The following is a 21,002-nucleotide window of genomic DNA, read 5'->3' on the forward strand; positions in this document are numbered from 1 at the left end:
CCGCACTACCGCACTACCGCCCTTCCCGCCCTTCCCGCCGCCTCTTCCTGCCCCGCAGCGCCCGCCCCCGCGGGAAGCGCGGCCCCTCGGGCTTTGGGAGATCTGTGTCCAAGTCGGCAAGTTTTAGTCAGTCGTTAAGCGGTAGCGGTAGCTGGACCAGTTAAGTGGTTGCGCAGTTGTGTTGTGAGCATCGCGCGCGTGGCTGAGCTTCGGTTTTAAAGGGAAAGGGAAGACAGTCACCGGAGGAGCCGGCTGTGGGGACGGCGGCCGCAGGAGCGCAGTCAGCGGGCGGGCAGGCAGTGTCTGGGCAGGGCCATGGCGGCAGCGCGGCACGGGGAGCGCCGGCCCCGAGCGGCTCCTCCGGGCGGAGCCCGGGCTCCGAGGGAGGGAAGCCAAGAGGTCGCAGAATCGGTTTGGTTGGAAATGACCTCTGAGATGACCGAGTCCAGCCCCTGACTGAACACCACCGTGGTGACCAGGCCAAGTCCAGTATTTCCTTAAACACCTCCAGGGACGGTGACTCCACCACCTCCCTGGGCAGCCCATCCCAATATCTGCTTGCCCTCACTCTATCTAATATCTGCCCTAAACCTCCCCTGGTGCAGTTCATGATACCACCAGCAATAGGGGTTAGAGTACTAATTAAGGAAAAAAGTTATATAATCTATAAGCAATGAAGGCTGATGCCTTTGTTAGTTAAAATTTATAACCAGAGCGAAGTTCTAGTAATCAGAGAACCAGCCTTTTGTGGGTTACCACCTAGCTCCCTACTTTGTGCAAATCAGAATAAAACCCAGAAATACCTCTCAGTGTGTCAGCTGGTGCACCAAGCACCCAGCCCATGTTCAGGACAACGGGGCGGCGGACAGGACTTCCCAAAGGCAGCCTGAGGCCTCCATCCTCCTCCACCTCCTCCAAATGGCATTTCCTTCTGCGAAATGCCTCAAAAATAAACAAGTGCCTTTTTCTCCTCCGTGGCTTCACACACGTGTGGAAAAGAAGTGCGGCCTCAATTTTTATTTTCTGACTCAGAAGTGGCTGGGATTTTAGCTGTTGTGTTTTGTTTGGCTGCTGCCACAGGCACAAAGGCAGCTGTGACAGGGGAGGGGTTGCTCAAACTCCCAATGTGAGCTCTCATTTTATGATTTACTCCAGCTTCTCCCTTCCTTTGCCATATCCAAGAGAGTTCAAAGTACAGATCCACCCGGCTGGCACACCGAAGCCCGAGGGATATGGGGAGGGAGTGATTTCCATTTACTGTCTGTTACACAACAGTCTGCTGCTGGAGATTTCCACCACTTCTCCAGCTGACATAAACTAAACTGACAAATCATTTTCCATGTGTAATAGCTGCATCTATGGCATGAAGTTTTGTTGGTGAAGCTGTAACCTTATGGTGCAATTTTTTTTCCTCCCCCCACATTTCCAGTAAACACCAAAGCAACTTCCCTGTATCTAAAAACACTAATGTCAGTCAAGCATTATCACTTCAGATTTTCTAGAATTATGAAATACTTGTACTACAGGAAAACATCCCTATTTTATAGTTTGATTTTAAAGAATAGCTTCCCTCTCCAGTGCTTCCATCAATCTAACATAGCCCTCGGGATGAGGACTGTTACCAGACATGCTTCCACAAAGCTTATCCACACTCCTGAAAATATTGCCAGCACTCCCCAGCTGCAGGGAGCGCTGCCAGATAAACAACCACCGGTGTGGGTATGACCAGCCTTCCTGTAAATGGGGTGAGGCACTGGCTTTGCAGGTGGAAGCCTGACTGCAAAGAGTTCAGAGGGAAGAAACACTGAGCTAACACGGCAGCTGTGGCAGAGAATTGCTTGTTCAATAGTTTGTAGAGTTTCTTCTGTCAAGCAGCAAGACCATACTCTCTCTGCCACTCTTCTGCTCCTATAAGTACTAATACTAGAAAAACTAAAAGTTATATTTAACCTTACCAACCAGTCAATAAAACTTCAACATTAATTCAGTCATAGAAAGTCATATTCCCTTTCATTTTATACTGACAGAATCATAATACCAGGCAAAATATTTATTATTAACTTACCCTCTGCTTAAACACTGCAACATGCAAGATTTTGAAGCCCTAATAGTTTGGGTTGTCAGTTGTATCATAGAAGCTACCTTTCTGAATTACACTCAGAATTTTGTGTTGTTTGTTTGTAATGTACTGGGAAGTGATGGAAAAGGAGAAGTTTAAGTCCAGTTCCTGCATTTAGCTCAACCTTCAGTTCAGCTACAAAAATATACATTACTGCTGTTTCAAAGGATACTGACAGCACACTGCCTTCAAGTCTGTTCAGAAGTGATGTGTGAATTGCTCATGTTCCACCACAGACCCACAGTGACCAAGCACATTGTCCTGTTTCTCACTGTATTTTACTTCATTTTGATGACTGTCAAAACATTATAATAATAAAAAACATTTCGGAGTAAATACAGAAAAATGTTTTTCTATTTGATTTATTTTCATAATAAACCAATTAAAAATACAAAAGAAGGACCCAAGGTTCAATGGGCTCCATCATTTAAAAATTTGTCTTTAAATACAAAGTCACTCAGTAATATGAATACATATAACATTAGACCTCTAAACATAACAATTTTATTGATCTTATTTGTATCTATCAAAAATTTGTATGGAAAAAAATTAGCTGAAAAAACTTCCCTGCAACATTGAATATACAGTATTTACAATCAAAAACAAGAACTCTTAGCAGTATTAATCTCCAAAAACCTGCATGAATTGTATATATTTAATTTCCCTCCCCCCTTACAAAATAATCTGAAGTAGAAAGCAAGATTGTTAAGCTTCATAGTTGCAAAATGGCATGAAATATTTGCACCTGTAGTGATGCTGTTAGCTTCTGTAATTAAATATATCTGATGTTTTCATATAAAATATAGACATGGCATTGTCCATTTCTGGAATATATGTTTTGAGTACTCTCAATAGGAGTGTATATTCAATTTTGCACACACAAGAACTTGTGTTGCAAAAAATACAAGAGGATACCTGGTTATTAAAGTCTAAAACTGATGTCATTCACTGATATGAAACAGATACTCGATCTTAAAAATTCAAACACATGGAATGAAACTGTCTTACTAAAACTACCTGCTGCTTCCAAAGGTGATACACATACAGATTCAACAGAAAAGGTTACAATAACATTACTGCAATGTAAATCGGCAACAGACTGACAATAAAATAAGAGAAGTTTGAAACTTTGGCCAACAACCTCAGGAGAAAGTCTTCATAGCATAAAAAGCATGTTCCTTCATGCCTGTACTTTGAAAAATGAGTAATATATAATTTTATTTATATGATAACATTTAGCAATTAACAGAAAATCAAAATCCATCCTAAAGCATGAATTCTAAGAATTAACTGCAGAAATTTAGTAGCTTTGCAACATCATGCTTCAGAATCAAATAATATATACATAACTTAAAAGGTCCCATCACATTTATGAAAATAATCATCCACAGGGTCTTTTTTTTAAAATTATTTAATTATCAATACAAATTGGGTTCCAATGGCTCATTTTCTTGCTTCACTTGCACATCAGATGGGAAATTATTTGAACTGGACACTACCATCACAAATGGTTGCTGCTGGAATCTCTGCTCCGACTGCTCAGCATCTTCTACTTTGTCACTCTCCTCCTTTTCCTCTTCTTGTAGGCCAACCTGCTTCGTGTCCGGTGCTTTGATGACCGAAGTGATCACCGTGCCCGATGGCTGGGACACCACCTGTGAGCTGCTGGGCGAGAACGTCACCACGGGGGTGGTGGCACTGAAGGATGGAGATGAAGCCATGTTGACTGTTCCATTGCAAATTGTCTGCACGCTGCTGGTGAGCACCTGCTGAACTTGTGCTGGGCTCAGCACAATCGAGGGAGGAGGCGAGACTGGCTTCTGAGACTGCAGCATGATGTTTTCTTTAAGAACCGTCATGGGCTGGGAAGTAGGAATGGCTTGCAAAATGAATTTCTGTGCTGTTGTTACTGAGGCTGGATCTGTGCTGGCTATCACTGTAGTAAGAGGCACTGTCTGGAGTGTTACAGTATGCAGCTGCTGATTTCCAGGAGAAACAACCACTGGAACCTGGGTTGGAGTCTGCAAAGTCCTGCTAAGATTAGAGAAGATTATTGTGTCAGAACACTTCTATGCTGAATTTTGAAAAAGTAATTATAGATTTACTACAGAAAAGACAAAACCAAAAAAACCATTTGGCATCATAAACATTAAATTTACCCAACATTTCCAAAAGAGGTAGTAGAGTCTCTCCTAAATAAACAAGAACTAGACCTGACCCCTGAATTCAGCAACATGATTCCCAAAGTAAAGGTACACCAAGCTGAACAGCCTGCCTTTGAGACATTCAGTGGTTCATCAGGAAACTTAGAATCACATCCAAGACCAACATCAAAAGCACAACCCACTAGAGATTTGACATCAGTTTCAAAAATTACACCAAGTAATTAATAAATCACAAGCCTAAGCCAGGCCTTGATTGTCCTGACATCCACGTATACATTTAACTGTATTCAAAAGTATCCACATGGTAGCAGTGTCTAGGCACAACCTTGCCACACTTCCAGGACGCAGAGTCCTCTGTCTGCCAGGCTCACACACACCCTCTGGTAGAACAACTGATCAGAATCTGCTTCCAAATCTTCATTTTAAGTTAGGAGTGATTCCATCTTTTACAGGCTAACAGACTTGGATACTGTGTGACTGTCAATAGATGTAGAGCTCTGGGGACAACATTAGAGGATTAAGAGCTGTATTGCTGGAGTACACAGCTACTGCAGTGCACAGTGATTACTTAAACGTGACACTCCAGTCACACAAACTAAAACCACCAGAAAACATAAATGGTTACCAGGGGAGGGAGAGAGGAAGGGTAACTGCTCTGAGACTCTGACACAGTTTGTTCCATGCCACCATGCCATGCTGTCTCTGGCAATCTTTCTTTTCTTCTGTTTGTCATGCAGAGTTCTCTCCAATCTTCTCTTCCATGTTTAGTCCTGCCTGCCCTCTTCCCCTTTAAGCTCTCCCTTGTGTTTTCTCAAAAATAAAAAAAAATTACTATCTCCACCTCCTAGCTTATTTCTACCCTGCTGAAATCACTTTAGATGGAAAGCAATTTACTGTCAATGTTCGTACTTGCACATCCATGCACAGCACTGCCTGCTGTTCTTTCTGAAGACTGAACCTCAGATATGCTGTAAGGGTTGCTGCCATACATTAACCATGGAATGTCCTTCGTTCCACACTCCTTCTACCCATATAGAATTTATTTTTCACAGCTCTGTGTAAGTCTACATTTCAACATTTAGCCACTGACCAGTCCAATCTAATTCAGCATGTTCAAAACTTCCATTGAAAACCATACTCTGGCTACCACAGTTGCAACAAAAAGCTTACCAAAGCAGGACTTAGGTGGTGCTGAAGCTACGGGACAATGTGGATGCAGATGCTGCTGCTGCTGGTCATGTCCAGCTGCACTCCCCCTTTCTTAGTGCAGCAGCAGAGACAAGTGCAGGAACATATGTAGAAAGTTTCTCATGTCCCACTCAGCACAGTCGTCTGGGAAAGGCCTCTAGCTGAGCTCCAAAGACTGCTCCAGCAAGAGCAGGCCCAGAAACCCTGCTGGTATCAGAGCACATGGGTGCTTCCCTGAGCATCCTCCAGCTGCCAGTCCTTCCTGCAGACAATATCTTCCCCAGATCACATAGAGCTTGGTAATATGAGAAACAAAATTTCCATCTCTAACTTTCTCTTCCTCCCAAGAAAGATAGTTGCAGTACCCAGCAATGCTGCTACAGCAAACCAACTCCAAATCTTCACCTATGATGACACAGGTCTCATCACAGCAGTCATCACAACCATGACACAGAATTTCATGTGACTGACACCAGAATCAATCTTGAGCTCCTTTTTCACACAGTGGAAGAAATCCCAAGGAAGAAGTTCGTGGACATGGGGCTGGTTAAAGGTGAAGCACCAGCTGGAGTGATTGCTTCTTTCTTTTGAACTTCTGGACAGCTTGGTGCTGGCACAGCAAATACCAACAACCAAGCCTAAAGCACAAGGCTCAGAATGACAGTACCAAGGCTCACACCAAGTCTCCTAAAGGTTATCAGTGCTATCAGTGCTAATTATTTTTTCCCCCAGCAATTCCCCTGGGACCTTGACAGAAAAGTCACTAATGTCTGTGTCAGAAGTAGCAATAGGATGAGGACATCCACTAGGTTCTTTAAAAAAATAAAAAAAGTAAACTATCTACAGTTAAATAAACTTGTAATAAAATCAAAATGTCAGATAGGTAGAGCTCAACCCAGGAAAGTCTACAGAGACCAGCAATGCAAGTGGAACAGCTATGAAGGAGAGACAGTATCAGAATAGATACTTTAGATCAGAATCAGATTAATCTGAAGCCATTTTATTTCTCTTGAAAGGCAGTCCCATGCCTGAGGTTTACTTCAGATGCATTGTCTTCTCCATCAGCCAAGATGCAAATACATGATACACACGTATATGCATACACACACAGGGTGTGCTTGCTACCTGCATGCAGCAGGTAGCTGTACAAGCACATCATAAATATTTATTTATGCTAATGGTAGCCAAGCAAGACATTTACTGTAGTTGTTAGACCTGATTACTAACTAAAAATCTATCTCCCTAAACAATTTGCCTTGAATACAATTGAAAAAGATACCACTTGGTTAATCATTTTGTCTGTTTTACAAAAAAAAAAAAAAGTACACAATAATTAAGGTGATTTATTAACACTGGTCTACACTGTTTTAGGTGCTTTTAAGCACCTAAATATTTTGCTATGTTCCTGCATTTCACTGGCATTTTGCTAACAGCCTTTCTTCTCTAAGGTACAAATATTTTGGGTGATTATTTTAAAAGTTGCCGCTGAAGTTTCAAAAAGAACAAGAGCATTGTTTTATGGCAGAATTTCCTTTCCATTGCTGTTGCTCAATCTGATTACAACTGAGAAAAGAATGACAAAAATTCTGAAGTCATTTTAGCTTGGCAGAAAATGATCATCTATTTCTTGGGCCATTTTTTACTGTTAATGGCCTAGAATTGTGCAATATCTTATTAGCTCATCAAGAGATAAATAGTGACAGGCAAGAAAAACAAGTTTATTTATGGTAATTTATGTGAAATTTATGAGATGGAGAAGATACCAAAAATATTGAAGCTGCAAGCCAAGGTAAACCAAGTATTTCACAGCACAGTAATGAAACAAAGCAATATTAAGACATACATAGAGAGAGGTAAGAGAGGACAGAAGCAGAGGACTCAACTTTCAATGTGTCCTTTTTACTGAACCACGAAGTCTAACAGTCTTTTAACCAGAATTTTTCAAAACTGCACAGTCACCTGAATTAAAACAGAGCTGTGGAACCTCCACCTCTTTCAGCAGTGCCAAAGACATGGAAAGAGAGCTCCTATGGGTATCTTCTTATTGTACAGAAACAAAATTAATCTGATTAGATGACTGATAGTCCTTTCTGTCAATAAAAGCTACCTTACATATCTCAGAAATTAAATCAGAAGTGGGCTTCAGAAAAGGTCTTCTCCAGCTGCAGGAAAATCAAGATGTTTGGTTAGAAGCAAAGTTTTTGCGGTGATAGAAGTTGTCCATATTGGAAATGTGTTCTGAGAAACACATCCTGTTGTAAGCTAAATCACAGTTTCTTGTAGAAGCCCACTGAGTCTATTTCTGACCAGCACCTCCCTCAGGAAGGGCATTTTTCTCACCAACATGAAACCTGGATTGCAATCAAGCCGTCACTTAAGAGATTACAGAGATAAGCTCTTTGTAACAGTCCCGTTTCCCTTCCTTTGGGGAAGGCAATGGCTGCAGTGAGCCAGATCCAACAATACCTACTAGTCAGTGTGCTAGAGAGCTTTTAGGCCTGCAGTTTGCCTTTGGAGCAATGACAGAAGCCTGCTGCCTAACTCCAAACAGAAGCGAAGCACGTGCACCGATGGTGGCCGATCAAAGGAAGGTATTCAGAAGCTGCTTCTGTTTATTTGCAAGTCTACAGCTGGCATCATCCTCTTTTGCCCATGTTCCCCATCAAGTCCCAGGGACACCTAGGGAGCCCTTTGCCAAGACTTACACCTGTGATGGTTTTTATTCAGGAGACCTACAGAAATGGCACAGGAGTGATGGGCTACAACACTAGCAGACATCACGCAGATGGGACTCTTGCTCTTATTCAAGAAAAAGGGATTGAAAGCAGAAGGTCAGTGCAAAGTCTCAGAAGGACAGTGCCAGACTGGTTCCCTGTGTCTGTGGGGTTACGTGAGCTCAAGCAAAGCCAGTAGAGACAGGGTGTGAAGGATGATTACAGAAAATAATGCTGACATTCACTGTGCAACTTACACAAGACAATGTCTATATAAGGTATGAGATGAAGACATTTCATTTGAAATAGCAGCTGTAATCACATTTTCAGAGTTTATAAACTCCTGCTAGACAATTCTTTTTTTTTCAGCATCAGCATTGCTGCAGTCAGACCACCAAAGCATCACAGTCTGGACACAGAAAGAGATTATGGAACAACAGCAGAAAGCATGTGTTTGCTTGGGTACACATGGCTTTCAAAGGCAATTGACTGCTTACTGGGACCAATACACGGTGTTGGTGAATTCTTGGCTTCATCACTGTTCTTACTCAGAATGCTCATGCCCTGTAAAAACACGATTCACATTCAGCTACTTCCTTTTGAATCAGGATCCTGCCACTGAAATCCATGCTTGTGTCACCTTCAGAAGTAATCTTCTACCTTGAGTGTTGCAAAAAGATCAAGACAAAAACTGTGGCTGATTCATCACGTCGAGGTTCTCCCATTCAGAAGTGAACACAAAGAGCATATCCCATTATCTCTGTGGCCTGTATTAGCTTTCCCCCAGCTACAGAACTGAGTCAGGATTCTGGTCTTCTAATGTGCTCTGTCCAAGCTACCACAATGACAACTTGAAAGTACAGAAGGGAAACAGCAAGCTGAATTTTGACAGAAACAGATTAAAACCTGAAGTGGGCGAAAACATTGCACAGGGTTTGTCAGAAGTCAGCTAATTGCAAGTTTCTTGGCATATAGAACTGCAAACTAGAAGGTTCAGCCATGTCCCATAGAGCCAATAGCAGAGACAGACATATAAATTAAAATTACTCCCTATATGATATTCTCTGAACTGTAAGTAATATAATTATCTTTTTACCCTCCATCTTAAATCACTGCTACTCTAGATTAAAGGTAAATGCAAAAGCATCTGTCTTTATTTGCAGTCCTCATCATTTAAGGGAGAAATTTACTTGTCCAAATACAGGCACCTTTCAGGCCTGTAGGATACCCTAGGTAAGGCAAGTCACTAGCCCAACAGGAGAGGTGCATTTCCTGCAGCAACAGAAAGGATGCCATTTATTGCTCAAAATGAGCCAGTGTATGCAGAGCTGAATCCCAGGCCAGTGCCTCCTAATTCCAAGGCCAAACACAATTACTCCAATAATCCAAGTATTCTGGTTAACCTATGTCCATTATTCTGGTTTAAACAGAATAACTTTACAAACATGAAATTCAAAGAAACCTTTTTTTCCTCATAAAAGCTGGCTCATCGGAAAAAGTAAGCAATGAAATGCTCATCCAGAGAGGCATTTTTGGTTTTGTCTTTTCACTGTAAACATGTGGTGCAAAACTCAGTTCTCAGTTGCATGACTGGAGTCTGCAGTTACTGTGCCTGCATACACCGAGCCAGAACAGTTAGACCTGCAGAACAGCAGTGTGTTTACAATTCCAAATATTCCCACTGGGGATACTAGATGTTTTCCTCAGTCAGCAAAACCCAGTTTGCTTGACCTGACCCTGCTCCTGCCCTGTTTCCCAAGCCTCAGTTAGCACATCACAGCCTTTCTTTTTAAGCACTGGGGCTGAAGAAGAGACTTTTATCCTTTGTAAGTAACACTTCTCCTTGTCTCCCTTTCATAGAGCAGCACCAAAACTTCTCCAAAAAGCGCATCAAAAACCATCCAAAAGCCAAGATCTTTCCACTTCAGAGAAAGATACAAGCTTTGTGCAGCTATAAATGAAGTCACTGCCTGTGTTGTGAAGAGCCAACCACAGATTTACATCAACATGCCCATTCCTTTGAGAATTGCCAAGAGGCCTTGGGGATCTCGGGCCTCGGGCTGCAGCACTCTCCCAGTGATGCTTTGGGAGTGGTCTGTACCAGGCAGTGCTGCCTAGTGCAGGTCAGGGATGATGACACAAGCACTTCACAACAATCTTCAAATATGATTCTTTTACCAAGAACCTTAGCAGAGAAGATGCATGTCCAAACATTCTCTGAATGCTATGGTTAAGTGTTAAGAAACCAATTGTTTTGACCTCAAAGATGCTCAATATTTTCTCTATTATTATTTTCTTCTCAAAACAGAACAGAAGCAAATTGCTGCAGAGGAAAACAAACAGTTACTTTCATGAAGAAGAAGGGGTGAACAGTTACATGAGTAAAACTTTAGAAACTAAATTGCATAAGCCAAATTATATAGGTTCAAGATATTCACGTTTCAAGACAGAGCCCAACCATTGACTGGCATGCATAAGAAAACCTTTTGAGGATCATTACCAGATCCTGGCTGCTGTTTTGCCCAGATGATCTTGACTATTTACATGCCCCAGCCACTGAACAGCAATTGGCAACCAAAGCTGCTATTTATCCTCATGCTTCCCACACTACAAAGTGGCTCCAACCACAACCCCACAGAGCGTGTGCCTACATCTGAAGGTTTGTGAATTCTTAGTCTACAATGGCAGTCATACCTGCTGTACATTTTCAAATCATGCAGACCATTCATTTCAACCTTTACATAAGCCCTGCTGCAGAAATTCAGAATGTGTACATTAATCTGCCTAAGATTTACAGCTGTCTGAACAAACTGTTGTTTCAGCCTTATTCATTCTACTTCAACTATCTGAAACTTGCCTTTTAAATATGAGCAGAAATATAGCTGTCATAAATTGTATTTTGAGAGCCTGAAATGTGCAGTGTCTACTGCACAGGGCTCATCAGCACCTATTTTGCAGCTTGTCCCAACTTGGTTAAAAGCACACCAAAAAAAAGTCTGGATTGTAGTTTTTATTTTCACTCTAACTGCTCAGACCCTTTAGTATAAACTTTCTTAATCAGCATTACTTCTATACCATTCTGGAAAGGTTTGATGCTTCTGTTTGAACTTCACTTTGCCATCTCGGCTAAGTACAGTTAGAGATTTCATGGAATAATGTTCTGGTTAAAAACAATGGATGTTAACCAACATAATACAGAATTCTAAGGACTTAAGGCTTCTGTTTCATCTGAGCTTCACACATGTATCATCTCTACTGTTTTTTCCCTTAGCTTATTACCCAAGGTCTGACTGGGAAATACTGTAATACAGTAATTGAATGTCATAATGTCACTGAATAGTTTTCCAAACATTTGGCTGGACTTCTTGCCCGCCTTAAGTCTTAGAGATACTTCTGTTTGTTGTTACCATTCCTTATAACATCTATACTACTGACATTGTTTGTGATCAATAATCTAGTGTAGGTCTATCCTAGAGCTATTTAACTCTGCAAATTGCTGAACTTTCCCCCTATTCATGTTTAATATTATTGTTTTGCTGACTTATATGGTTCAGCATAACCTCAATTATGTCTGTACTGCTTTCCTTTTACTATGTTGCCCTTGTCCATTTTTACAAGTAAATCCTGCTACCAAGGGGTAAGCGCAAGAGTCATGATGCTATGTAGTGCTATGTAGTGTCAGCCAGCTGACTCATAAATGAAGCATGGAAGCATGACTGGCTCCCAAATGTCTGCAGATGCACAGCTCCCAAAGGATTAGTCTGTTAATTGTTTCCTACAATTGGAAGAATTTGTTCTTGTAACAGCAGCAAAATGCAAGAGCAGGTAATATGGAGCTTTTCCTTGTAACTGGGGACAATACAAAAGATGCAAAAGATGACAAAAAATTCTTACGAAGAAAAATTAAGAAGCAAGAAGGAAAATAATTGTGAAGGTATTGTGCAGACCCACCATGTATAATTCAAAAGCAAGGACACTACTGTAAAAACAGACATGAAAACACAGCTTCTCCTGTGGGACAGAACTGACAATGTCAATTGTAAAGAGAAGTTGTATATTTTTCCTTTCTACATGATATGCATCAGGCCTAACACCATGGAAAAGATGAGCTTCCCTCCACCAAAGGCAGTACAGTTATGTGTGCACCCGTCATGCTGTAGTAACTCTAATTCCTAGGATAAGCTACAAAGACGTCATGTCACTTCAACCAAACTGGAAGACCAAGCATTTCTTGGAAGTAAAACAAAGAATCAAGTCTATCTAGCCATCATCCTGTGAATTTATTATTATTCAAATATTTATTTTCTGTACATGTTCTTACCTTATATTCTGAACTGAGGAATTTAACGATTCATCTGGAACATTACTGGTTACAGCTGCTTGTCCTTCTGTGAGGGGCTGCAATGGCTGCATTACATGAACTGTCCGAAAAAGCTGAGTGGGCTGTACTGGCTGTGGAGATTGCATTGTCCTCAAAGCTTCTGAAGTCAAGCCAGGTGTCTGCTGCTGTACAACTTCTACTTGCTCCTTCAGCTTAGCAGGCTTCGAGTTTCCTGTTTTTACCACTGAGGCTGATCCTCCCTTTGTTCCTGCGTTCGCAGACGCCCTAGTTCTGCTCGATTGGTTTCTGTTGGCCACAGCAGGTGAGAGCAGAGTTGAATCTGATGATTCAGTGCTAGGGCTGGCATCTTCATCATCAATATAGATGAGATCTTTTGGCATGTCTTTAAATTGATACACCAGGCGCTGACCTTCTACTTTAGCAAGGATTCCCCTTTGGTAATAGTATCTGTATAAAGTGCACATACATCAAGTTACACAGGTTTTCTGCCAAAAACAAAACAAAGCAACAAAACTCCCAGAAAATAAACACAGCACCGGCAAGTCAAAAAACTTTTATGTATCTAGTTTCTTGATTATAAAAAGTGACCATTTTAATAGTGTACTTTTTTCCTCAAACAACTTTTTTTTTTGCTGGTATTTCATGCTACTTTTTAACTTCAAACTGAGATAACTCTGAAGACAAAGAAAAGAACTCCATGACTTGGCAGATCTACTATCAACTCACACTTTGTAAAAAAACTTTCAATTCTCCTTTTGACTCCTATGATGCTTTCAGTAGTCTGAATTTGTGTTTATTCAACAGTGAGCACAGGCAGACATTTTAGCTACAACAAAGTGAAAGGAACAGGACAGGAGAGCACTATTTCTGTTATGTTTACAAATTAGTAGGACAACTTGAAATTATGCCCACCAAGGTGAGGGGAAATGAAAAAAATATGCATATGGCTTAGTTGGACAATTATCAATCAGCTGATAAAACTGAAGCTCCATGGTTGTCTACTTATTTTGCACAGTTTTTTATGTATGAGAAAACCCCCACCCTGACAGGCAGTGGCACACAATTCTATGTCTAAGAACTATCTGTAAACACAAGTTTAGCAAAGTGAAATCAGAACTGAATTCTAAAGCTGTATTTTCCATTGGAGATGGAATCGTGGGCAACAAGTAGAAATAACTTGATGAATAAACATGAATATTGGCGAGGTTTTTCTGAAAATAGATTGAAATTTTATGTAAAATGTTTGCCCCACTTGAAATCTTCAGTCTCTTACTCATCTGTGTCTGACTGTGAAGATGCAGTTTTGCAGCAGTACTGAAAAATGTCTATGCTGAAACTGAAGGTGATGGACTTGGAATTGAGGTTAGTGAGGGCTAATTTTAGTTAGCTAATTTATTTTGGTGAAATAACATTTTCATTTCCAAAACTAATAGAATACTAGATTTTTGCATTATTCAAATTAGATGAGGCATTTAATGCATACAAACACTAAAGCAACAAAACCACTCTACTATTAAAAAAGCACATACCTGAGAGCTCTACCCATTGTTTCATAATTCATGTCAGGTTTGTTTTTGTGTTTTCCCCACAACCTGGACACAGCTTTGGAATCTACCAGTTTGAAAATGCCCTTCTCTCTTTGAGTCCATTTGATATACTTAGGACAAGTAGCTTTGTCCTGGAGCAGTGCTAGTAAGAACTCCCAGAGATAAATTGTATTTCCTAGAACAAAAGAATTTCAGAAACAAAACAAAAAACAAACAAACAAACAAAAAAAAAAAAAGAAAAAAAAAAGAAAAAAGTTATTTGGCCATATTTCATTAATGATGCAAATAATCTTAAGAAGCTTGTATCTTTACAAAATACATTATAATATATCATCAAGACTAGGAAATAGTGATGGAAGGGCATGGACAGGGAAGTTATTATAATCCTGTGAGTTATCATAACCTAGGTGTCCAAATACCCCAGCCACTCTGTAACCTACAGCCAGTGTTGGACCACCGAGATTAGACAGCATTAATCACCCATGTGCCCATTTCCCTCCTGCCTAATCCAGTTACAGAAGCAGTCACTATTGCTTTACCTTGAAAAGGAACATGTTCAGTTCTACCCCCTAAAAATGCTGGAAATTAAGCTGTTGCTTAGATGCTTTGCTGAATCGAGGTGAGTGTTATAATCCTTTAAAAGGCTAAAGAAAATCCTTGCCTTTAACAATGAGATTTATGCAGGGCAATCGGTGACATGTGCTGAGGCAGGCAAACCTTCAACAACAAAGTACAGAAAAAGATAATTTTTTTTTTTTAATACAGTGAGTGCTTGTGCTTGCTGGTAGACAACATTCAAATTTCATTTTACAAACAAGTGGGGACAAACACTTTTATATGAAAATCCATCACATCTGTTCAGTGTTTACCACACATAAAGAAAGAGTATTAAAATCACAGATGGTGAATACTTATAACTAGCACAAAATTTGTATTTTTTTTCGAAAACCACATTTAAGGAGTCTAAACCCATGCGACTAATGAGACCCTTTTTCCTGCCTTTTTTTTAAGGCTTTTGGTGTTTGATGTTCTTTTGGGAATCTGAAGCTGCACATAAGCTTCTTAGTTCTTAGTCTGAGAAAGCAAGAAAAAACTTCTTGTATCACCTCCCACAAGTAGCTGTGCAAAAACAGCAAGGATAGCATGTGCTGAAGTTTCACAAAAAATGATGCCCAGCAGATCAGAAGGTGACAGGATCTTTTTTCATAGCTTCAATTTAGCCCAGCAGATTTTTTCAACTTTACGACCATCAGTCTGAACCTTATTCCACTAAGAGATCTCTTAAAAATTGAAATTCCTATAATACTATATTATAAACTATATTTAGCAAATATTCATCAAAGTCATCATCACTGCCTATACAAAAATGTTAGCAGCTCCTTCAGCAGGTGGAAGCTTGAAAAATGAGCATTCCTAGAGAAAAAAACACTGCCTTTGCAACAAATGTCTCCCAGCTTACATAAACCAGCCTCCCAGCCCTCAGATACCCCAAAACCAGACTGCTTAGGTAAGACACAACTCAGGCAGGAGTGAGAGCATTCCCAGCCATTTACCACCTAATCCAGGGTGGTTTTGCTGTAGTCTAGACTAAAAATGCTCAACTGCATCAAGGCAACCTGAAAATTTGTAACTGCTAGCCACTAAAAATCACCGTGAAGAAGACTGACTGCAAAAAACAGGTTTGCTTCACTTACAGGCAGACTATTTAACCTCCTCTGAGTCACAGCAGCTAAAGAAATATGTGGAAAATTCAGTTTTCTCTATGCACCGCATCATGTAATTGTATGGAGAGCTTGTAATTTTAGCATGCAAGCTCCCCCTAGGTAACAGACAGGCAGCTCTTGTGATTTTCTGGCTGCTTCCCTGCCATGGATGGTCATATTACTATGCTTTTTACTTCAATTCTGCATTCCTAAAAATGCAAAACAAGTAGGTTTCATAACAAGCAGTGGTTTGAGGCAACATGCTCCATTTTATTCCCTTTAGAATTAGCAACTTTGTAACAATGGACAGATGTGAATTATGGAGTATCCTTGATATCATTGACAGAACTATTAGACTCTTCTGCCTTTTCATTTTGTGGCTAGCTGCTTCCATATCTTCTATAATTTCATCTGAGCACCACTTGGATATTCCTCTGATACTCCTCTCATTTTTACATAAAAATCAGATTTTAATTTTAAAAAATACAACGCATATTTTAAATTTATGGCATTAACATGTAAAATATTTATTGATTGCCAACAGGTTTTTCTTCTTGTTATTGCAGAAAATGCCTCTTCTAAAGAAAAAAACCCTGACATATTCATTTGTCAGAGTAGAGATTTTTCTGACCTCAAGAGTGTGGCGTTCTTTTGCCACCAGTGTCCAGGACTGGCTAGGCTGCTGTCCTGGCAAGTACTGCATGCACGCAAGCACATCTGTCACATGCAGCAGGCCCTTGTGACACAGGGGAGGCTCATTTCCAGCTCCCACTGAGGGCAGCACAGCTCACTGGGGCTGGGAATTGCCTTCCCTTCAAGCACCAGCCTGGGCACGGCTGCAGCGTTGGACCCCACAGCAAAGCAAGCCTTTTGTCACAGCTGTTGACAAAACTCACAGGCACTACTGAACAGCTCAGGCTGAGAAATTATTTATTGTATGTTATGTGGCATTTATTTTTATCTCTACCTTTTAAACGCAGAAGGAACAAAAGTATCAAACCCCCACGTTTTCTGCCCCAGTGTTCAAGCTGTGCTATAACTTTTTTCAAAATTCAGGACTTGGTACTTCCTGCTGCCAACTGGCAGGCTTGGTTAGCCTCGTGCAGAATTAGACACATACAGATGGAACACATTTGCAAGGATCATCTGTCAAAATAACCGCAGCCTAAGAAGCATTAATATAATGCAAAGCAATCCCCAAGACTTCACTCAAAACACAGCAAACTCTGCAGGGATGTTGAAGAGTTTCCAAGAACCCTTGCAACTAAAGTGACAAATACATTCTTCTCCCAAGGAACTGAGTATTTCACCAAGAAAACTCATGTGCTCATCTTTTCCTTGCCTTGAGATGTTAACCACCCCTGAACACAAGACCTATGTTTGCATCACAAGTGAACTGGTGACTTTTTTCTTTTTACAGAACACTCAGGAACTATGTTCTCCTAAACATTTTGGTGACAACTATTTGGACTTACCCTTTCCATCTTTGTTTTTCTTTTTCACAGATATATTTGGAGTTGTAGTAGGGGACTCAGAACGAGATGGTTTTGGTTTCTTCCCTGAAACAAATCATCAGTAAGTCAACAGCAGCTTAAGGAAAAAAAAAAAAAGAAAAAAAAAAAAAGAGAGAAAGGGAAGAGATTTGTTTCTGCAATTCAAAAAAGATGAAATTTCTACTAAGTTGGGAACTTAGTCCTGTGCTGAACTCCTTTTTCCATGGCAGGATGGACCTCCTATGATCTTACTGTACTTCTAAAAAAAGACTACACTATGCACTTTGTTGAAGTTCACGTACATTGGAAATTTCAGTGGCTATTTAGGTACTCTTAAGAGCACTTGAAACAGACAAGATGAGAAAAATAAGCTATTAACTATGTGTTAGGGCTTAAACAGGAAAAGCAAGATAAAATACAGAGCACCATCATGTTCACTCATTGCCAAAATGGAAGGTAGGGACAAAACAAGCTCGTCTCCTTGTTTAATCTATTGCAAGTACACTGACAGCAGCAAGCTACACTGTCATCTCAAACAAACATTTTTTTCAGTCCTATTGTCTTTTACACCACTTTTACAGTGGCTGCAAGTAAAGGGAAGTCACTTGTTTATGAAAATCAGAAGAAACAGTAACAGGCTGTGAAAAAATACCAGGTTTTAAAGTCATAAGCATGGTGACTCTCTGGTGAGGAAGACTAAAAGGAAGAAGTTACTTAAAACTTATTACAAAAATGAAGAGCCCTCATTTGAAAATGTTGAGAAATCAACTACTGACACAACAGGGAACAAAAAAGCTAAGTCATGTCAAAATATTTTTCAATATAGAACCTTGAACCTATTCTTTTATTAGTTCTTATTCCCTGCAATGGCAGCTTTTACAGGTGATGTAATTAATCAGAAACATTCAGAACTTTCTTATTAAACAATAATTTATCTTACCAGGTTTTGCAGTGTCCCATTACTACACTGATGTTACTTCTAGTGTTACCTGTAATCTTTTGAGAGGTAGAATAGACTAAGCATACACAAGACTCAGAGAAACATATTTCTAGTTCAGATAGAATACTGCCATAGTTAAAAATCTAAAGGATTTTTTTCTGTATTTATTGCACTTCAAAAGAATTGATCTAAAGAGGCACGGCCAAAAGGTTTGTGCAATCCCATACACTTTAACTGTCCAGTTTTGGTTTTGCTTTGAGGGGCTGTTTTAGTAAGGAAACAGCTCTGCTGCAGAGTGAGAGAGTTTTTCGCTAGCTCTGAAAAAAAAACCAAACCAGCTCAGTGACAGCAGCCTGCACTATTTCCTTCATCTTCAACTTCCAGTATCTACAGAGAAATCATAAGAAACTGTCTTAAGCACTCACTTTTTGACATTAGCAATCTTGCTAAGTCCATCTTTATGCCTTTTTTTTTTTTTTTGACAGTGCATGGAGAAGGAGAGGCATGGGATAGCTAGTTGAGACAGCTATAGTGAGTAAATGAAATCTAATTTTCTTGCTTTCATCCAGACAGGATTCATGACTGAGAACGGGACACAAATGACACCCACTATTTGGCCAGTAATGTCCTTGATTTGAAAGGTAGGAGGGAGGAAAACCTACAACATTGTTTTCTTAATATATCATGATATGAAAGGATAAAGAACTACTGGAGTACATTTTTAGCAGCTTTTCTCCACTCACCACAGCAGGTTGCAGAAATGTGTTTTACCTAAAATGTCCGAGATGAAGTCACTCGCATGGAACAAGAAGCCCCTCAGGGTAACTTTGACTAAGTGCTTTCCCAGTTAGAGCTGTAGGAAGATTCTGTTGTCTCATTTCCCCTCTTGAACAGGTGCAAATGTAGCCATCAAGGAGTAGGGAGTGTTATTTTGATATCACTAATTTAGACATTATGTCTAAATGAGTTGAGTTCTTAAAAGGAAATGAAGTGGATGAGAGCTCAATTAGGTCAGGACTGAACTACACCTAGTCAGCTTCAGGAAACTTAAGTACTGATCCCATGTAATTTAGGCACTTCTGATTAGAGATAACCTAGGCTACTACATATGAATACGACTGCACGAGCAATTCTAGGCTTTCTTTCTTCAGCCTAGACTACCTCAGCACTCTGTAAGAAGTCATCCAAAATTAGAAACCAGTGAAGGACATGAAACTTGTTTACAGAAATGTACTGCTGTTACTGCTGTATATCTGGGCTAGAGATACTTTATTTGGATAGTTTTAGACTACACTGTGAGCTATAATCTGCAGGCACTGACTGATACCATCAAAAAAGCAGTTAACAGAGACATCAGATATGTTTCCTTTGTTTAAAAGAAGATATTTTTTAAAACCCTATTAAGCACTAGCATGCTTCCTCCTTTGCTTCAATAGAGCATGAATTTGTTGTTTTTCAGAGTACATCACTACATTCCTTTTTAGGAGAGAATTTTACAAAGAGGAAGGACAGAAAGTGTTCAAGACCTAAGCCTTATGTGGGCCTACCATAATTTTGGACAGTATTTTCACTTTCCCATTTCCATGGCTGTAAAACACTTCCTGTTAGATATTCATGCTACAAATTAAGGTGACATTAGGCAGTGAAATGTTCATCCTGATTAAATATCTTATATCACACCAGAAAATGTAAAATCCATTTTCTTGAACTATTTCCAGTGAGTTTTGTTTTAAAAAATGCATGTACAAACAAAATAAATTATATATATCTAAAATATGATGTATTTAACTTATGTGACCACCTGCTGCCAGATATCCTCCACACCAAAAACAGAACTGAAGGTATTAATATAGCAAATTTCCAAGTTTCTTTGTCTGACATCCCTTTATTTTTCCTGTCTTTCTGATCCATAGCTGAGCAGCTCAGTTCTCAGACATTCATGAGTACAAACATCATGCTGAACACAGGTTTGGAGTTGAGTAGATGGGTGGATACAGCTTTCCTGCTGCAGCAATAACACCAAAAGGAAAGGAAGTGAAACAAACACATTGCTTCTGGTGAATATTCTCTTGAAGGAGCTCTACTTGGTAGTGCCACTCTGGCCCAGTTAGCTGGCAATGCCCTACACTGTGAATCCCTGTAATTTTAGCTAATGGCTTATATATATGCTAGAAGTTTATAAAAGAAGTCTATAAAATCTATAAAAACCCTATAAAATCATGAGTGATATGGACAAAATGATCATCATCCTTTGCCATGCCTCAGAATTGACCAAAAGAAAGGAAACTACTTAAAAAAAAACCAAACTACTAACAAACAAACAAAACCCCAAAAGAATCCCACCCACCCACAGCACATTATCTTGAAGTGCACTATAAACCTCATAACATTTTGCAGCATTTTTTGTACAACAAATCCCCAGACATTTTGAAGTAACGCTTCAACCTCACTCAGACCATATCATCTACTTAAAACCTTGAGTTCACTGAAAACTACTACTTAATGAAATACTAAGCTGATGCCTCTTTTCTAGCATTTTTTTTTCCTAAAACAAATACACATTTTCTGTGAAGAAAATGGTTTTCTAACCTACAGCTAGGGAGGAGGAAGGAGTGGGAGTAAGCAGAAGCACAACACGAAAGAGTTGAAAGCATCAAACCAAAGAGGTTACATGTCTGGCAGACAGCAGCTCCTTGTTTTAACCCACACAGCAGTCAACATTAAAAAAGAAGAAGGGAAGAGAAGAACAAACAAAAACCCCCCAATTTAAAATCCTCTTACAGTTGGTTAT

The 21,002-nt window shown here is 39.9% G+C and overlaps 1 protein-coding gene and 1 long non-coding RNA gene across 5 annotated transcripts in view; one reads left to right on the top strand and one right to left on the bottom strand.

Annotated features, from left to right (window-relative positions):
* The first annotated feature begins 14 nt into the window (after nt 1–14).
* Nucleotides 15–5,124, top strand: LOC135293968 (uncharacterized). Its single transcript, XR_010356081.1, has 2 exons — nt 15–159; nt 3,706–5,124. It is a non-coding gene; the product is annotated as an uncharacterized LOC135293968 (long non-coding RNA).
* ELF1 (E74 like ETS transcription factor 1) overlaps nt 2,456–21,002 on the bottom strand; it is an 86,091-nt gene continuing 67,544 nt past the window's right edge. For 3 of the 4 annotated variants that reach the window (XM_064408673.1, XM_064408674.1, XM_064408675.1), the window contains exons 6-9: nt 17,254–17,337; nt 14,058–14,250; nt 12,508–12,975; nt 2,456–4,153 (exon numbers count right to left, since the gene is read on the bottom strand). In XM_064408673.1, coding sequence (XP_064264743.1) covers nt 3,538–4,153; nt 12,508–12,975; nt 14,058–14,250; nt 17,254–17,337 — 1,361 coding nt within the window. In that variant the 3' untranslated portion in view covers nt 2,456–3,537. The remainder of the gene's footprint in view (nt 4,154–12,507; nt 12,976–14,057; nt 14,251–17,253; nt 17,338–21,002) is intronic. The other variant, XM_064408676.1, reaches the window with a different exon arrangement.

This window comes from Passer domesticus, chromosome 2 (genome assembly GCF_036417665.1).
Source record: "Passer domesticus isolate bPasDom1 chromosome 2, bPasDom1.hap1, whole genome shotgun sequence".
NCBI lineage: Eukaryota > Metazoa > Chordata > Aves > Passeriformes > Passeridae > Passer > Passer domesticus.